General features: G+C 48.0%; 1 protein-coding gene and 1 long non-coding RNA gene across 2 annotated transcripts; one reads left to right on the top strand and one right to left on the bottom strand.

Moving 5' to 3' along the window:
* Positions 1-5,588: 5,588 nt before the first annotated feature.
* On the bottom strand, positions 5,589-8,397 carry FOXQ1 (forkhead box Q1). The gene has a single exon (XM_045551565.1). It carries the CDS (start codon positions 7,645-7,647, stop codon positions 6,433-6,435), a length of 1,215 nt encoding a protein of 404 aa, XP_045407521.1. The 5' UTR covers positions 7,648-8,397; the 3' UTR covers positions 5,589-6,432.
* A 140-nt stretch (positions 8,398-8,537) lies between these two features.
* LOC123638165 lies at positions 8,538-15,744 on the top strand. Its single transcript, XR_006735218.1, has 3 exons — positions 8,538-8,572; positions 8,744-11,411; positions 15,399-15,744. It is a non-coding gene; the product is annotated as an uncharacterized LOC123638165 (long non-coding RNA).
* Positions 15,745-17,378: the final 1,634 nt, after the last annotated feature.

Raw genomic sequence — 17,378 nt, 5'->3', positions numbered from 1 at the left:
TTTCCACACCTTGAGTTCCTTAGTGCTTGTTGCACTTTTAGGTTGTATCAGCTCTGCTACCTTGAGAATTGCCTTTGGACTTTGTTCTTAAATAAACAAATGAAGACTGATCTGATTTTCTGAGCCCAGGGTCTGAGCACTGGCCTGGGAGCCATCATGGGACTGAGGAAAGCAGCCCTAAATGTCTTGTTTATGACAAAATCTCTTGAAAGTAGCCCAACCTCTCTCACCTTTGTCTCTTGCCTGTAAAATAAGCATGTTAGTCTGGTTCAGAAAGCTGGGATTGTGTGAGAAACTTAAGTTGGCAAGAGCACACTGGGAGAAATGTCACTGGAAATACAGGTTATGATCCATTGGAATGACAATTGTGTGTGTCCACTGTACCCTAATGGCCTCCAATATATTTTGTTGTGTCTGTGAGTACTTCAATCATGTTGGAGAATGCCATAATGAAACTTGTCCCTGGAATACATACTTGATTCCAAATTGATTGAGTTTAGAGAAAAGAAAAAAACTCATTAGCATGTCATCTCTGACATTATATAAGAATTTTCATGGAGGTGAACTGTGAAGGGAGACATGTGAGACATGTTCTAGCCCAAGCCTTGTCCTACTGAGACTCAGGGGAATCACCTACTTCCCTGAGGTCACCAGTTGCATGAGATGAAGCTGGGATTCAGACTTGGGTCTCCTTGCTTACGTTTTCATTCTCAGTTCTTTCTTGAATGGGCCACTGCTGTGATTTTGGACATTAGCAGACACTTCAACCATAGTGGGCAGAACCAGCCAAAGACTGCAAAACTTTCCTACCTTTTCCTTAGTGGTTACAAATTGGTGATCGGAAACAACAAATACATGTCAAGGATGTTGAATCCATATATTATTCTGGGCTTCAAATAGATGTGATCAAAAAAGAAAAAAAAAAAACTCAATTGTGGCAAGTCTACAAAGGTAAAGTGTTCCTGAAAAGAGTGGCAAAGAGGGTCCGATGGTCAGGGCAGTGTGGCGTTCCGTTAATGTTTATATTTGGCTGTAGTTCTTCAAAAATGAAGGTTGATCCAGTTCTCTCTTCCAGGCTGTGTATAATTTGGCAAATGACAGGAACAACATTTGTTTCTAATCACCCATCCATCTTAATAATGTTGAACAGATATAGTGCAGAAACTATTGCACAACCACTAGCATTTCATGACATAGGAATCTTTGCCAATTTGAAGAGGTCCCTGTATCCAGGGAGAGTTACATTTTTATGTTTTCGATCATGATCTTCTTGGAAGATACTTATTAGGGCCATTTGTTGACAACATTAAGAATTAACAAATTATGTTCTTAAAGGATAAAATGTTTAATGGTTTCATTAGAGAACTATAAAGTCTGTTACTTAAGAGAGAAATATCATGCTGTTTGAAAGCAAGAAAGATTTACTGAAGGACTCCTCAGGGTCTAATTTCTAGAATTGAAGCAAATCTCAGCTATTGTGGTCAAAAAAATTAAAAACAGTAAAAAAGAGGAGGAAAATCCTCATGTGTTGGATGCTGACCAAGCCCCTGACACCTAAGAAAGCTGTCAGCAATGTGAGTGCATTGAACTGACATTTTTAAAGCTAAAAAAGGAACATGAATTATTGTAAGAAGTTCTACTTTGTCCCCATCATGGGAAAGAGGCCGTTTTTGGTGTTCAGGGCCTGGTGTGGGAAAATAGCAGTGCTTGTCACCAGAGAGCAGGAGCTGCTGGGTCACTCAGTTGCTTGCAGACCCTTCTTTCTAAGCAGAATCCTGTTTGCTGCCCTTGGTAGCGATATCTGACACTCTGCAGAAGTGAGAGAAGGCGATGCTACATTCCACTGTAGTGAGCTGCATTGCTTAACATGTTGAAGCGAAGCGAAAGGGTCTAAGATGCTCGAATCCAGGTCTCCCAGGCAAATGTCCTCTAGCAAAGGGCAATTCCAGGTGGTGAGGGGAGACAAGTTCCTAGTAGTGGAAGAAGCTGTTTACCAGTATGGGTAATCTGCTGACAACTGTAATAAGAGTGAATTGAGACAATTATCTGAACAGTTCAACTAAATTCAGGCCAAAGTATATTTGGGTCTGAACTCTTCGGATAGTTGTGTTACAGTGGAAAGAATTCTGAGCTGCAAGCAAGTTGGAACCTCTGGGTTCCAGACCCACATCTGCTACTAAAGAGTGTTTAAAGACACTCTGTGGGATCTCATTTTCTCATGTGTAAAATTAGGGTTTCTGGCTGGGTGCAGTGGCTCATGCCTATAATCCTAGCACTTTGGGAGGCTGAGGTGGGAGGATTGCTTGAGGCCAGGAGTTTGAGACCAGCCTGAGCAATGAAAAAAAAAAAATTAGTGGGGCCTGGCAGTGAGTGCCCATAGTCCCAGCTACTTGGGAGGCTGAGGCAGGAGGATCACTTGAGCCCAGGAGTTTGAGGTTGCAGTAAGCTGTGATGATGCCACTGCACTCTAGCCTGGGTGATAGAGAGAGACCTGTCTCAAAAATTTTTTTTTTCTAATTTAAGGTTTCTTACTTAGCTTGAAAGTATGTGAGTCTATCCAAGAGACTCAATGAATTTAGCTTTGTATTTTGTGTGTGAACACATGTTCCCTGAGGCAAAAAAATGTTAAGTTTGTGAAACTGCAACCGTGGAACCAGAGTGGGCACAGGTGATTCTCCTTAGGGATGAATCACTTCCAGATCAGTAAGGTCAACCTTAGGGCTGCCCCTAGGAGAACCCACCTGATCTGCTGTGGGTCGGGGGAGTTTCTGCTTTTTTTTTTTTTCGTTTTGGAAAATTCATGTGGGATCAAGAATCTGAGGCACAATTCTAGAAGGGGCCTTAGTTAGCTGAGGGGCTTGGAGTCAAACATCCCAGCGACGGTTGCAGCTCTTCCCGGCTCTGGCTCACTCTCTGACAGCAGAGCCTGGGGGAGCCCGGGGCTTCCCTTGGCTGATAACCAGGCACGTTCACCAGCGAGCCCCAGCTTCGTATTGATGAGAACAGTGTGTGCTGCGGCCCAGAGATGTTTCCAGTCCCCAAAGGCAGCCGGCTGGGTCCCTGGCTGCCGAGAGGGCCTGGCAGGGCAGACCAGGGCAGGTCTCCGCACCATAAACAGAGGCTGGGCTGGGACAGGTGTCGTGGCTGGGCATTTTCCTCCACCCATTTGCCCGCCGGGGCCTGGAAAGTTTTTCTAGGGGGTTGAAGGGAACCGTGGCCACAAAGCGCCCACAGGGCGAACTGGCTGCGACAGTAGGGGTCCTGGAGTGGAGTTCTTTGGAAACTGACCCATGGAGCCCTCCGCCCACAGCTCCTGCTCCAGGCAGGACTGACAGGTGTCAAAGGGCGTTTCCCAAACCAAACAGACCTCTCACCCCCGCCCCCCAGTCCAGCATCCCCGCTGGCCCAGGGTCAGCTCGGTTGCCCCGCTGCCTGGTGTTTGCACAGCTGGGCCGCTGCCCCTTTGGCCCGGGAGGAGCGGGCTGGAGGAGGGGTGGCCGGGAGTTGGGGGCTGAGGGCTGGGGGAGGGGGCCACGTGGACACGTCCGGGCCTGCTGGCCTACACACGCAGAGCCCCAGCGTTCCTCCGGCGCCTGCGAGGAATCCGCTTTTCCGAGCGGATGCCACAAGGAACTGTCTTTGGCGGGCTAGCGAGGTCACACGGTCCAGACTCCTGCCGAGGCCTGGGTCCTGCTAGCAGGACCGAGCCTCAGCTCGGAAGACCCGTGTCTCCCTCCGCCGCGACGAGCGGTTCCTGCGGAATCCCAGCGTCGCCTGAAGCATTATAAAAGCGTCTGTGTACCTTTCCGCGTTCACGGAGGGGACACGAGCCTGTGTTGTCGCCGTTCTGTGAGCGGCCTCCGGCCCAGCACCGAGGAACCGAAACTCCCTGGGCTGAGGGCGCCAGGAGGGGCGGGGAGGGGCGACAGCCGAGCGACTGTCCTTTGGGCCAGCGGCGGGGCCGGGGGCTGGTCCTGTAGCCCTAACTAGGGGCGTGAAGCTCAGGCGGCTCCTTTTTCTAGAAAACCTTACAGTCTTGGGGAGACAGAGCGGGGGACCAGAAGCCAGGGATGGGCCCGCGGTCTGCCAGGCTCCATGGTTTAGGAAGGAGGATTTCTATCGTGAGGGAGGAGGAAAACGCCTGTGATTTCTAAAACACCACCTTTCTCTTTTCCTCTTTTACGTAGCTGTTTCTGTGTTCATCCATATGAATAAATTAGAAGCAGGACTGTCTTCACATATCTATGTAGAAATGAAAATAGTGGCTTTTCAAAGAAGAGTCAAAAGTAGGCGGCACTTTGCCTCTGGGGGCCAGGCACACGGTTGGAAAGAAAAAGTGCGCCGTGGGCAGCCTCTGGCGTTGCTGACTGCGCTCGCCCTCGGCCTGGAGTGTTTTCCAGAGGAAAGCAGTGTCCCGTCTGATCATCTCAGCCCAGCCAACCTGTTGTCCCCTGCCCCCAGCCGCTGATGTGTTTGTTTTGAAACCTAATTATTGGCCTTGTGGGTGCAAATGTCCACCCTTTGTCATAATTCAACCCTATTATTACCATTCTTTATGACTACTAAGTAGATATAACCCAAATCAGTCAAGACTTGTTATTTGTTAACTAAACTTAGGACAATCTTCTCTCCCCCATTCCTGCCAAAATGCAGCATTCTGAAATAAGTGCCACTCTCTTTCCCCACCTCATTATGTGTAGAACTCAAATCATCCTCCTGTCTTGGATCTATGGGATTTACTCAAGAATGGCAGAGATGACATCGAGGCCTAAGTTTCCAGTCTCTGAATTGCTCAGTTTGCATTACTCTCTAGAATTTTGCAGTACATACTTTGTTGGAGCCCCACTACTTTGAACTTACTGAGAAACAGGTGTTCACACTATTTTCTAGTAGTTACAATGATGAAAAACTTCCCTTACATTTTTAGTATGGGAAATTGTCTCCTCTTCCTCTGCAAGAGGCATTTTCTCTTCAGACCTCAAGTGAAATATGCAGGGCACCTCCACCTTTACAAAGGATATCTTCACAAATGAGCAGAGAATGAAAAAAAATACTACAGACTGGTTCACAACCAATTGAATTTTGCATTCCTAAAATGGTGGGTGGTTTTGTTTTGACAAAAACACTGACATTCATGTTGCTCTCAAAACTGCTCTGAAGACATCTTTGGTGTGTTGAGATAGTCTTACCACAAGATTAACTTTCTAGCTTTTTGAACCCTAAATCCTAACCAATTTACCTGAAAAAGTCTGCTTGCCTATAGGCTTGTCGAGAGCTCAACTTGCCTGCTAAAGGATGCTTGGGGGCAGAGGGACACTTACCTTATCATTTTTTTCCTGGTAATTCTTAGGTGAATACTTACAGAGGTAACTGGTTTACAGTTTAAAAACTCCCACTAATGGAAGTCCTATCCTGGAAATTTGTACAGCAATGTGTCTGGTAAGGAAATCTGCAGGGCCATTCTACTTTTATTAAATTATTCAGGAAAATATTTTGATCCCCAAAGGAAGTTTCTTGAGACCCAAACCTGAACCCATATTTTGCGGGGAGGTAAAAACTCTCCACCTCCAATCTATCACGACAAAGTGTTTAAGTCAGCTGTACATTTTATTAAAAAATAAGCACTATGCTTGGGTTTCATAAAATTCACACACGAATATATACACAGACACAAATAAAATAATATTAAAAATAAAAATCACACTTGCTTTTCAGTGGCAGTGGTCCTGGCACCCCACACACATAATGCTAACTTTTCCTTTAAAGAGATTACTTGGCCCAAGGAGACCACAGTTAGAGAACCACTAATAAAGCTGTGGCCTGTTGCCTGCAACATTTTCAATTCAGGTCTCAAAAATATATAAATAATTTAATTACAAAACCCAACAAATTTTTTTTCCCTTTTGGCACAGTGAAGCATTGGTCGATAGCAGAGAAATGACCTAAGATTCTCTGACACCTTTCTCACACTCAGTCATACCTGTAAATGCCACATACGTACACGGATGGGGCCCAGTAAACCCCAAGCAGTAGTCATATCGTTTATCATATGGAATGGTTCCCTGATGTACTTTTTTGGGGAGGAGGGGGATAAATCAATAAAGGTGCGACAAAAATAGTAGGAATAAAGGGATCTTGGGCGGCAAGGACAGAGAAAAATCTTTATGAAGGGAGGGAGGAACAAGCTTGGCCAAGAAACTAAAACAATTAAGAACTGCTTTGGTCCTCTGTAAAGCTATGAAAGTTGAAGGAAAATATTCTGGACTAAGTTAAAACATTTCTGTCAAAATGCTTTAGGTTTAAGGCACGTTTGATGGAGATTTTTTTCTAAAAGTCCCATTTCCTCTGGATAGAAAGTGCAAAGCCCGGAAGCCTGCGCTCCTCGGCTCCCCGACTGCGCCACCCCTGCGGGACTCAGCCGCCCGGCACGGCTCAGGCCAGAAGCGTCTCCACCGGGTAGGGCAGGTGCGGGCCGGGGCCGCAGGCCGAGGCCGCCTGCAGGGTCGCGGGCAGCCGCAGGGGGCAGTACAGGTGCGCACCACCGCCGGCCGCCGGGCCTCGGAACGGCTTGGCGGGGGCCGGGGCCGAGAGGGGCGCGAGCAGGAGGTGCGGCGCGGGCGGTGGCGCGGCGGACGGTGCTTCGGCCCCGCGCGTGCCCAGCAGCGGTGGCTCGCCCGCGCCGTACGCGCAGAGCGGCAGCAGGGGCCCGCCGGGCGCCGCCGGGAGGATCGCAGGGTACGCGGGCAGCGGCGGGCAGGGCGCGGCGGCCCACGGCAGCTGCGCCCTAAGGGCCGCGTTCCGGTCCTGGCGGCTGCGGAAGGGCTTGCTGAGGATGCTGTCGATGGCGAAGGAGCTGGAGAACTTGCCCGCGGGGCTGGCGCGCTCCTCCTGGCGGGCGGGCGAGCGCGCCCGGGGCGAGGTCGGGGCGGTGGGCGCGGACGGCGGGGACGCCGCGGCGGGCTGGGCCGAGGCCTCTTCGGGCCGCAGCCCGGGCGCTGGGGCTGTCGCTCGGTGGCTCAGGCGCTTGCGGCGGCGGCGGAAGACCCCGTCGGCGAAGGTGTATTCGCTGTTGGGGTTGAGCATCCAGTAGTTGTCCTTGCCCCAGGGCCGCGAGGGGTCGCGGAGCACCTTGACGAAGCAGTCGTTGAGCGAGAGGTTGTGGCGCACCGAGTTGCGCCAGCCCGTGTAGCTGCCGCGGAAAAACGGGAACTTGCCCATGAGGTACTCGTTGATCTCGGCCAGCGTCAACCGCCCGCCGGCTGAGTCGCGGATAGCCATGGCGATAAGCGCAATGTACGAGTACGGGGGCTTGGGCCGCCGCGTGTACGGCTTGCTGCGCGCGCCCTCGCCGCCCCCAGCGCCGGGCCCCGCCGCGCCGGCCGCCGCGCCCCCCTCCTCCGCCGCGGCGGGGCCCTCCTCCTCCGCGCCCGGCCCGCCGCCCGCGCTCCGCTTGCTACAGGCCGCCAGATCCCCGGCGCCGGCGCCGCCGCCCGCTGCCGGGCTGTTGGCCGCGCAGTCCCCGTCCGAGCCCAGGGAGTCGTCGCCGGCCGACAGCGGAGACGGCACGTCGCTGCCGCCCGCGCCCTCCAGGTCGCTGCCCGGCTTGTTCCCGTGGGCCGCGCGCGGGGCGAACACCTCCAACTTCATGCCCGCGCACCCAGTCCCCGCCGGGCGCCGTACCCTTCTCCTTCGCGCAGTCTTGGGAAGCTGGCGCCGGGGACTGGAATTGGGATCCCAAGGCCGGGGGGCCTTGGCTTTCTCTCCCGGGAGCTTTCCCTGGTCTTGGGAGACAGTCACTTTTCCGTAGAAGAGTCGTCTTCCGCTAGAATTTTCTTTGGAAGGCCTGTGAGTGTTGGGTGGACTGAGAGGAGCGGAGAGGGAGGAGTTGGGTGGGTACTACCTTCAGTTCGAGGATTAGAGACTTTGAGGTGAGTTGAGGGTGGCTGCGGTTCCACCCTCTGGTGCCCGAGCGCTCCGAGCTTACAATTTCCTCCTGGAGGGAAGAAGCGTTCGCATCTGCTAGTCGTTAAAAGAGCCTAGGAGGGGATCTTCACTGGCAGTCCCGGGTCCCGTGCGGGCGTCCTCGGGCGCAGGAATGGTGCTGGATGCTGTGCGCGCCTCGGCCGGGGAAGGGTCCGGCGCCTTTAGACCTGAGCACCCTCGGAGCCGAGTCCGCGGGGCCACAGGGCCCGCAGCCGCCTTCCCGCCCCCGGCCTCCGGGGCAGCATATCCGCGCTGGCCAGCCGCGGCTGCGTGTCGCCTCCACCTTCGGCCCGGCCCAATATAACCCTGCGGCAGCACCGCGGGGGCGGAGCCTGGGAGGCGACGGCAAGCGGTTGGAGGAACGAGGTGGCCAAGGTGGCCGCGGCTCCCACGCGGACGCTCACCAGGCCGAGGCCAGGCTGCGGCGCGGCAGCGAAGTCGCCCCGCGCAGGTGTTTGTTTTGGGTCCGGCCGGCCCCGCCCTCCTCCTACCGCCAATGGGGAGCGCGCGCGCCGCTGGGCTGTGCGCGTGTCTGCGAGTGTGCGTGTGCGCGCGCGGGGCGGCTCCGCCCGCCCGCTCCTCCGCTCAGGTGAGAGCGACCGGCCCCTGGTATCCCGGGGTGGGGGAGGCTTCCCCGCGCCCTGGCATTCCGGGAGGCGATTTGGGCGAGTGCGCCTGGCACAGTAAAACTGCATGGTACCCCTCCGGGGACACCTGAAAGGGCTGGGCCTAAGCCGCGCGGCGTTGCTTGCTTCTCCAGCAGTGAAATGGTGCTTCCTAGGAACCCAAACCTCCCTGGTCTCCGCCAGGTGCCGAACAGCAGGAACCGCGCGGGACATACTTGGCAGTGATCCCTTTCCGGAGCCACGTGCTGTGCCCCTTCATATGTTTCCATTTCAGAGACTATCTTTGTTTTCTAAAATACTGGGCTTGAAATTGTGCGCGCCTTTTTGGATGACCTTGACTCTTGCTCACTAAATGGGCTCTGACTTTCACTTTTCTTTTGTCGTACTTTACCTTTTTTTTTACCCGGCTAGTGGCTCTTGGGGCAGGGCAGCAGCATCCCCCTCTTCCCGTGGGGCCGCTGTGTCTGGCGCGGGTGTCAGGCTTTGCCTACGCCTGGGCCCTTGCGGAAGCCTCAGACGCCGCGGAGCTCAGCCGCGCTTTTCCCGGTCTCGACGGTCAACAGGAACGACTGGGAGGGCGTGTTCCCGGGCGGGGGGCGAGAGCGAGACGTGTTAATGGCCATTTCTTTCCAAAACTCCTTTAGAACTTTTGCTGTGGCTTCAGTGACAGGAAGGTATCGAAAGGTATTCAGTGTTGGAAGGTATCTAAAGGGGAAACCATTCTCCATCGCTAGGGGCCTGATCCCACCGGAGAGTCCACAGTCCGGGGAAAGGGCGCCCCGCCCTCTGGGAAGGGTGCACTCTAACCCGCTGCCCTACCACGCCGAAGTTTCCTCCTTTTTCCTGCCTTTGTTGCAAACAGCGACGGAGCCGCGAGTAGGTGGGAGCTCACCTTTGATGTTTATTTTATTACTTTCCACCATTTGTGTAGAAAACGTACACAGTCCTCTCTTATCTTTATTCTAGGAGTTTTGAAGGCATTCACAATGGGGCAGACGGAATGACAGAGCCATCCGCGGCTCTGTTGTTTTTGTGTTTTGGGGAGACTGATCGCCTTTGCAGATTAGACTGACATTTCTGACGTCTGCGCTTGGCGAATAGGGTGGGGAGTGGCTTCTAGGGAGATGAGCTGCCCCACAGGGGGTCTGCTCAGTGCTAGCCCTGAGACTTGGTGGTCCCCCGACCTGGGGAGGAAAGTGAGCTCCGACAAGAAAGAAATCAGACAAGAAAGAAATCAGCGAGGTGAAGAGGCACTGATTTGGCCAGGGATAAAAGGCATTCATAGTGTGTCATCCTCCTTGAAGGCCAGGGGTGGGCAGGAGGGGAGGGTGCATGCCTATTTTATGCGGGAGATAAGCCCGAGGAGGGTTGAGGTGGGGTCCCTTGGTCACTGCAGAGTCTAAGGGAGGCCACTGTGAGACCCCAGGGCCAAGGTGTCCTGTGGCCAAGGAGTGTTGGTTGCTACCAGGGAAGGTACCACCCCGCCTCCATGTCTCACTTTTCCTTTTTCTTACTTAGCTCCTTTACCCTCCCCAGCTGCAGCAGAGCCTCCCCTTACCTGGATCTCAGGTGGGGCAAGGTTCTGCTCCACGTGTCACTCCTATCAGGTAGGCTGCGGTCTGCAGGTTTGGAGCCTGAAAAGTTTGGGGCCAAGGGAGTGGGGTGGAGTGGAAGAATTCTCAGCAGGAAAACCAATTCTATTTTCAGAATGACTTAGGGGATGGTCAGGTGAGGAGCTGTGTGCAGCCATCTAAGTGGACTTTGGAAAGGAAGGTCCCTGGGTGAGAATGGTGGGAGGTGGGCTACCTGGAAAGGGTCCCCCGCCCCTGCAACTAAAATGTAAGTTCCAGGAGTGCAGTTTTGGTTTTCTTTTTTTTTCCTTCATGGCTGTATTCCCCCATCCTTGCCACACAAATATGCCGTTTGCTGAGGATAAAATCATTGTCTTCAGTTACAATCAGAAATAAAACTGCTCTTTCCTTTTTTGGTTGATGTTGGTATTATCATTTTTAGCTGTTGTTTTAGAGCCCAGAAATCATTCCCCTTTTGCAGCTATGAGAGAAACCAGGAAAGGATGGAGAAAGGCGTCCATTCCCTGCATGTCTGTCCGCAATGACCTGAAGGCTGAGTACAGTTTAAGAGCCCAGACACTGCAAAAAAGTCACTTGGATTATTGTGTTCCTTCATAACATTTCCCAGAAATGCTTGGAGATTTCTGCTCCCTAATTCCCAGTCCTTGGGGAGTATGCCATTGATGGGTTAATCATAAATGCCTGTAGGTGGAGCTGACCAAATAGTTGCAGGTAAGAAAGACCTGTTAGCTCATTTTCCCCCTTGCCCTTTAATTTCCAGGGAGATAAGTGAGTAAACTGTGGCAAAGGATCAGTTCACACTTCCATGATCTGGTGGCCTCTATGAAGTGGTTTTAGGCAAAGGAAGATAATGCATATGTCTCCAGGCACCAAGAGCTATCTTAATCAACTATGGAAACTATCTGCAAATTTAAAGCTTTCATAATTTGATAGTGCTTCACTGACCTAGTTTCTAAACGCTAATCTGACAAGGAAATAATTTTATTTCTAAAATACCTAAGGTGATTTAGTAGACTGGACATGGTCTCCCGGTGGACATATTGATGACTTGCTCCATGCATTAGAAGAACATGCAGCTTCCCAGCACAAAGGGACTGCAGAACTATCTTGATAGCAGCACCCACCTGGCCACCTGGACAAAGCTATGAGTTTCTTGCCATGTTAACCTCTGCCAGTAGCCATGCTGTTGACCTCTGGATCTAAAGAGAAGGTAAACTTAAAATTACCTTCCCTTGGGGCCCTAGGTCTCTGGATAAGTCTACAGTGTAGTGCTGTTAAGAACTGAAGAGCCCCATGCATAGAGAACAGGCTAATGGAGAGCCCCAGGGCAAAATGGATGGCTTTGAATGCATGGAGTCTTTCTTGGGGTAGGAGGGGGCCCGGACTTGGGGGCTGGAAGTCAGGTGAAAAGGAGTACTTTGTCCTCTGTTTTAGCCCACATCTTCATTGTTTGGCTGATTCTTTCATACATGTTGAACACTTTGGAAGATTCCTGCAGAGGTTGAGGGTGGGCGTGGGAATAGTTAGATAAAACCTTGGCATTTTTACATATCTATATTTCCGTTTCTTTCCAAAAATGTTTTGATAGGATCTCACTCATTTGCTTGCACATTTGCCACATTTCTTTGAACAGTCTTCTTCTGGTCCTCTGGCCCGTGGGCATGATTTAATCAAAGAATCCCAGGATCTGCCTGGGCATTGTGGACCAGGTGCAAACCCAAGGCTGTGCTTCAAGTTCCCTTTTAAGAGCCCAGGGACCACAACCAGCAAGAAACCCTTCCAAGAACCCTTCAGGCACCCCTTGAATTAAGGAATTGTTGGGCTAAATGAATGGTATCTCTAGGTGGTGGGTCCCAGGGAGAGGGGAGTGGCGGGGAGCAGGCCTAATACTGGTGGAGAAGAGAAAAAGTAGCTAAAGGCAAATGGGGAAGGATAAAAGGAGGAGAGAAGACGTGAGGATACAAACTAGGTCATCCACTGTCAACGCTGGGGCTATTGAGAAAGCTGCCTGATTCTGTAGCTCAGAGACAAAATCCTGCATGCTCTGGCCCTGCACGTGAAAATGTCATCAGAGAATGAAAGCCCTAGGGCAGATTTATTACAGTAAGATGACAGCTTTGAAACTGGGGTCGTGGAGTCCATGCCTCGGAGTTGAACAGACCTGAGGGACCTTCGTGGTTCGGTTTAGTCCAGTTTCACTGTTACCTGAAGTTCTTTAAATTTTGAGTTTTACAAGTGGAACAAGAAAAATTTAACTTCCCTTTGCAATGAGTTGCCCAATCTTCTCTTTTTTACTTTGAAGCTTTCACCTTCCACAATAAATTAAAAATCAGACCCTTCCTGATGTTTGTCAAGGGCAGGAGACTGACTTTCTGTATGGAGAACTGACTCTCGCATACTTGAGGAGAGCTCCATTATCACACTGTCATACAAATCCAGGCCAAAGAGGGACAGGTGGCAGAGGAGATCTAGTTGGTATCCTTAAATATACAAATATCAAGACGTATCAACAAACAAAACAAAATAGAGTCCGTGCAGGGCTTCTTGTCAGCCCTTCCCATGGAGCTAGAGAAGGGTCTTGTGTCACCTGTCTTGGCCAGTAGTCCCCAGCAGCTGGGCCCACAGTCTAGGTCTGTGCATATGGGGTGGACATGGGGACATTTAACTGCAGAGAAGGCATTGCCACTCTTTGGAGAGGTGTGGACTTTGGAGACAGATAACCTTGGGTTTACAGTTCTGCTCTGTCAGGCAACTTATTGAACCTCACTTTTTCTTTTTAATCTAGATAAAGAGCAGTTGTAAGAAATTTAAAAACTGAACTACTAGATTCTAGGCCTTTATTGAATGTTCTTTGGGTCTCCCATTCCCTTTTATACTTGGGAGGTCATCTTGGATGGATAGATTGTTTTTGTTAGCCCAGATAGGTAAATTTGCTGGCATTAATCACCAAGTAAACTTTCCAGGTGAAAACTGGAAAAGTGAAAAAAAGTCCTTGGGTGAATGGGAAATTTCTTGGGGCTGTTTAATCCTAGTCTATGGCTAATACCTAGCCATGTTGCAGAAAGAAAGAAAAGTCAGAAGCCCTTGTTCAATTTTGAACAAGCCCCTTGTTCAAAATTTGGGCAGGAGTTGACTGCATGGTTGGGTTTTACAGAGCAGGTAAAACCCGTCCTAGCAGATCGTACAAGAAAGACTGTGGTAGAACTGTGAAGTGAATTATCTATCTGTCCATCTGTGTGCCTTTTATTATGGGAAATTTCAAGTATATACAAAGTAAAGAGAATAGTACAATAAATAGTGTTCATTGAGAATAGTGTTCACTTCTTCTGGATTGGTTATTGTTTCTAGGACTTTACAGTGGTAGGAAGAAAAAATTTTCTTAAAGAATGTATATGATATTTCCTATTCACTTATAAGATTAAAAAGGTTTTTATTTAACTTTTTTGATTTTGTGTGTGTGTCTCTTTTTCCTTATGCTATCGTATCAGTGAAATTACTGATTTGCTTTATCATTCCTGTGTATATATATATATATATATATCTCAATCTATTTTTATTTCAAGATCTCAATTCCAGTTTTATTACTAACAACATGATAATGGAAAACAGTTTGAGTTTTACTTGCTGGGGTTTTTTGTTTGTTTGTTTTATTTTTTTGGCCTTTAGTTCATATATCCCACTATCTTCACATATTACCAAATTTTAAAATAATTTGAGATAATTGTCCTCTAGTGATTAAGCCACCAACTTGATGAGTCAGAGCCTTGGTCCATTTTCTGCTGCTATAACAGAATACATGAGACTGAGTGATTTATAAAGATAAGAAATTTATTTTGCACAGTTCTGGAGGATGGGAAGTCCCAGATCATGGTGCGGGCATCTGGTGACAGTTATCCCACAGTGGAGGGGAGGAAGGTGGACATGAGTGCAGCTGTGAGGGGCGGGTGGAGGGAGGGAGAGAGAGAGAGGGAGGGAAAGGGGCTGAACTTCTCAGGAACCTACTCACAATAAGGCAGGAATCCATTCATGAGGGAGGAGCGCTCATGGCCTGCTTGCTGCTTGAGGGCCTCACCTCTTAACACCATCACAGTGGCAATTACGTTTCTAAAACATGCACTTAGGGGAGCACATTGAAACCATAGTCTTCAGTTAGCATCATTTGGTGCCTTTGGTTTTTATTTCCTTCATTTATTTTGAGTTTGTTTCATAATTATGTAATATTGACCTGGCTTTAAAGTCAAAATTATAGAATAAGACATGTTCGGGGAAATGTAGTTGTCATCCTTTTTTTTTTCTGTCTTGCTCCCTCCTCTACCCTATAGGTAACCATTGATAATAGTTTTAAAATTACCCTTCATATTAACTTACTAGGGCTGCTATACAGAATGCCACAGATTGGGTGGCTTGAACAACACAAATTTATTTTCTCACAGTCTGGAGTCTAGAAATTCAAGATCAAGGTGTTGGCAGGGTTGGGTTCATCTGAGGCCTCCCTCCTTGGCTTGTAAAGGACCTTGTCACCATGTCCTCGCATGGTCTTCCCTCTGTTCATGTACATCTTTCTGTATGTCCAAATTTCCTTTTCTTTTAAGGACACCAGCCAGATTGGGTTAAGGCCGACCCTAAAGACTTCATTTTAACTTCATCACCTCTTTAAAGAACTTACCCCCAATACAGTCTTATTCTGAGGTACTGGGGATTAGGACTTCAACATATAAATTTTGGGAGGGACATAATTCAGCCCGTAATACACTTGTATTTAAAATAACCAAGCCAACATACACACACACACATACATATATATATATATATATATATATCCATGTACATGTACACACACAGGTATGTATTCATATTTCCCTTCATGTAGATAGTGTTAAAATATTATATACAGTTATTTCTCTCTGCTTTATCTTCTTAACTTTATAAAATATCCTGGAGATCACTCCATGGAAGTTTATAGATATATTTCTACTTGAAAGATAATATTTTTACTGTTAGTTTAGCTCAGAATTCTGACATTAATGGAAATATGTTGATTTTTCATTCAGCTTTATGACTTCAAAGATGGTAAGAGAGATATATGAGCCATAAAAATGGACAAATATGTATGGCTGGAATGGCCTGGAAGTCCTCCTGTGTACTATGCTCTAACTCCATGACCTTTCTTGTTACATGGCCTGTTTTTCCATATAAGATGGAGACAAGGACATGCGTAAAAACAGCAAGACCCAGAGACGTGAGCCAGAAAAGTATTCTGACAAGATCGGAAGCCAGAGATGCTATTGGGACATCAGTGTCCGAACATGAAGACCTCGGCCAGTGCAAATGGAGGCGGTGTAATTGGTGGCACATGTTGCCTGGTACATAGAGGCTCCTTATAAAATGATGTGCCCAGTTGTTCAGTAGAACATGCTGTGAGTTTAGATGATCAGACCATACATCTCAATTGCCCAGAACGATCCAAGTGTCTGCTTCTTTTCTCTGTGCCATTGTTAAGAGGGTCCCCTTCCTTCTATAAAAGTGCTTTGATTTTGGACAATAAATTCTATGGGCACCCTAGTTTTAGAGGTGCAACAAATGAAAATAAACTGATGGTCTCTGTATTAAAATATTAGGGCATGGCTTTCTAGGTGTGGCTTGGAATCTGAGTTCTACATTATTCCTAGTCAGTCCTTTGCAGATTCTGATGCTAAGTCAAAGTCCGTCTGTTCCCTTTCCTAAGTGATCTCATGATCTTTGCACTTTGGCTAGTGATGGTCTTTCTGAACTTAGACTGGTCCTTTCAAGAAGTTGTTAGGTACTTTCTAATTAACTCAGCCTCCCAATATGGAGGTTGTGCTAGTACCCAAAGTAGACTGCACACCAGTCTGTTGGTATCTCTGCCCACCTAGACAGGATTGGCAGAATTATATAAAGCTGCATCATGACATGTTGTGCAGAATTTTAACACTGAGTGTAATGTTCGAAAACCATGCTGGTAATGCAGACTGAATTAATCAACATTATATTTGCCTATAAAAAATAAAAATAACCTGTCTTACATAATGCTAGATAAAGATTTGCTGTAATTCTGCCTTTGGAGCTTAGTGGAATTCTTGTAACTTCTTTACCAAGTTCTTTCCAAGCTACAGGAATGCAGATATCTATCCATAGTACCATTATTTTCACATAGATAGAATTGTACTTCAAGCTTATATTCTTAACTTCAAAGTTCTTTACACATCAGCTGTTTCTGCACACTGCCTTCACCATTTACTTAAAGTTTATGGGGCCAACTTTGTTCTCAAGCCCAGACTATAATCAAGGTATTCTCTGTTGAGCAAATATGCCCTCTTAAGGAATGATTGTAACCAATATATAGCTTTACCATTTTTAATTCTCCATCAGGGAGTTTGGATTATTTCTCTTCCCTTCTTATTTTCATTTAAACTCTATATTTTAGAGCTAGAAAATCATCCTGATCATGGTTAATAAATATCAGATGAGAACTGGTGATATTATAAGAAAAGAGAAAAATGTACAAGTTACGATGTGCAATTGGACTTAAGAAAAAACAGGGATGCCCTTAAGACTGTTCAAAAATTTCTTTCAAAATTTCCAGAAAGCCACCATGAAATTCCTGAATCTTGTAAACTGAATATTGATAGTGAAGTGACAATAAGGAAAATTATGAAAATGTTATTTTATAATTTTTTTTGTCATAGAAAATGTTTCAGACCCGAAATCAAATTCTGACATTTAGATATGATCTTGGGCAGTAACTTCTTTATTGGATTGAAAAGGGTTAAATGAGATAGTGATTATGAACTGCATTGGCGCAGGTTGGGTCTGCCGTCCCTGCCATCCCCACTGTCCCCAACATCCCCACCGTCCCCGCCATCTCTGACAGAGCTGTCAGTGCTGATGACTTCTTCCAGATTTTTATGTGAGAGACAAAGAAACTTGTATCTTATTCAAATCTCTGTTATTAGGGGGTTTCTTTCCCTTGGAACTGAACCTAATCCTAACTAATAAAAGGTCTCATATGGCTCTTATATAATTCTCTCTCTTACTTGGCACTTCTTAGGTTCTGAATTAAACCATGAGTTCCTTGAGAGTAGAAACCATTATTTATACTTCTTTTGTATGCTTTGTAGTATCTGTCACTCAAAATATTTGCTTAGTTTATATTTCT

This window comes from Lemur catta, chromosome 5, assembly GCF_020740605.2.
Source record: "Lemur catta isolate mLemCat1 chromosome 5, mLemCat1.pri, whole genome shotgun sequence".
NCBI classification, from domain to species: Eukaryota; Metazoa; Chordata; class Mammalia; order Primates; family Lemuridae; genus Lemur; species Lemur catta.
This window is presented reverse-complemented; position numbering and strand designations above follow the sequence as displayed.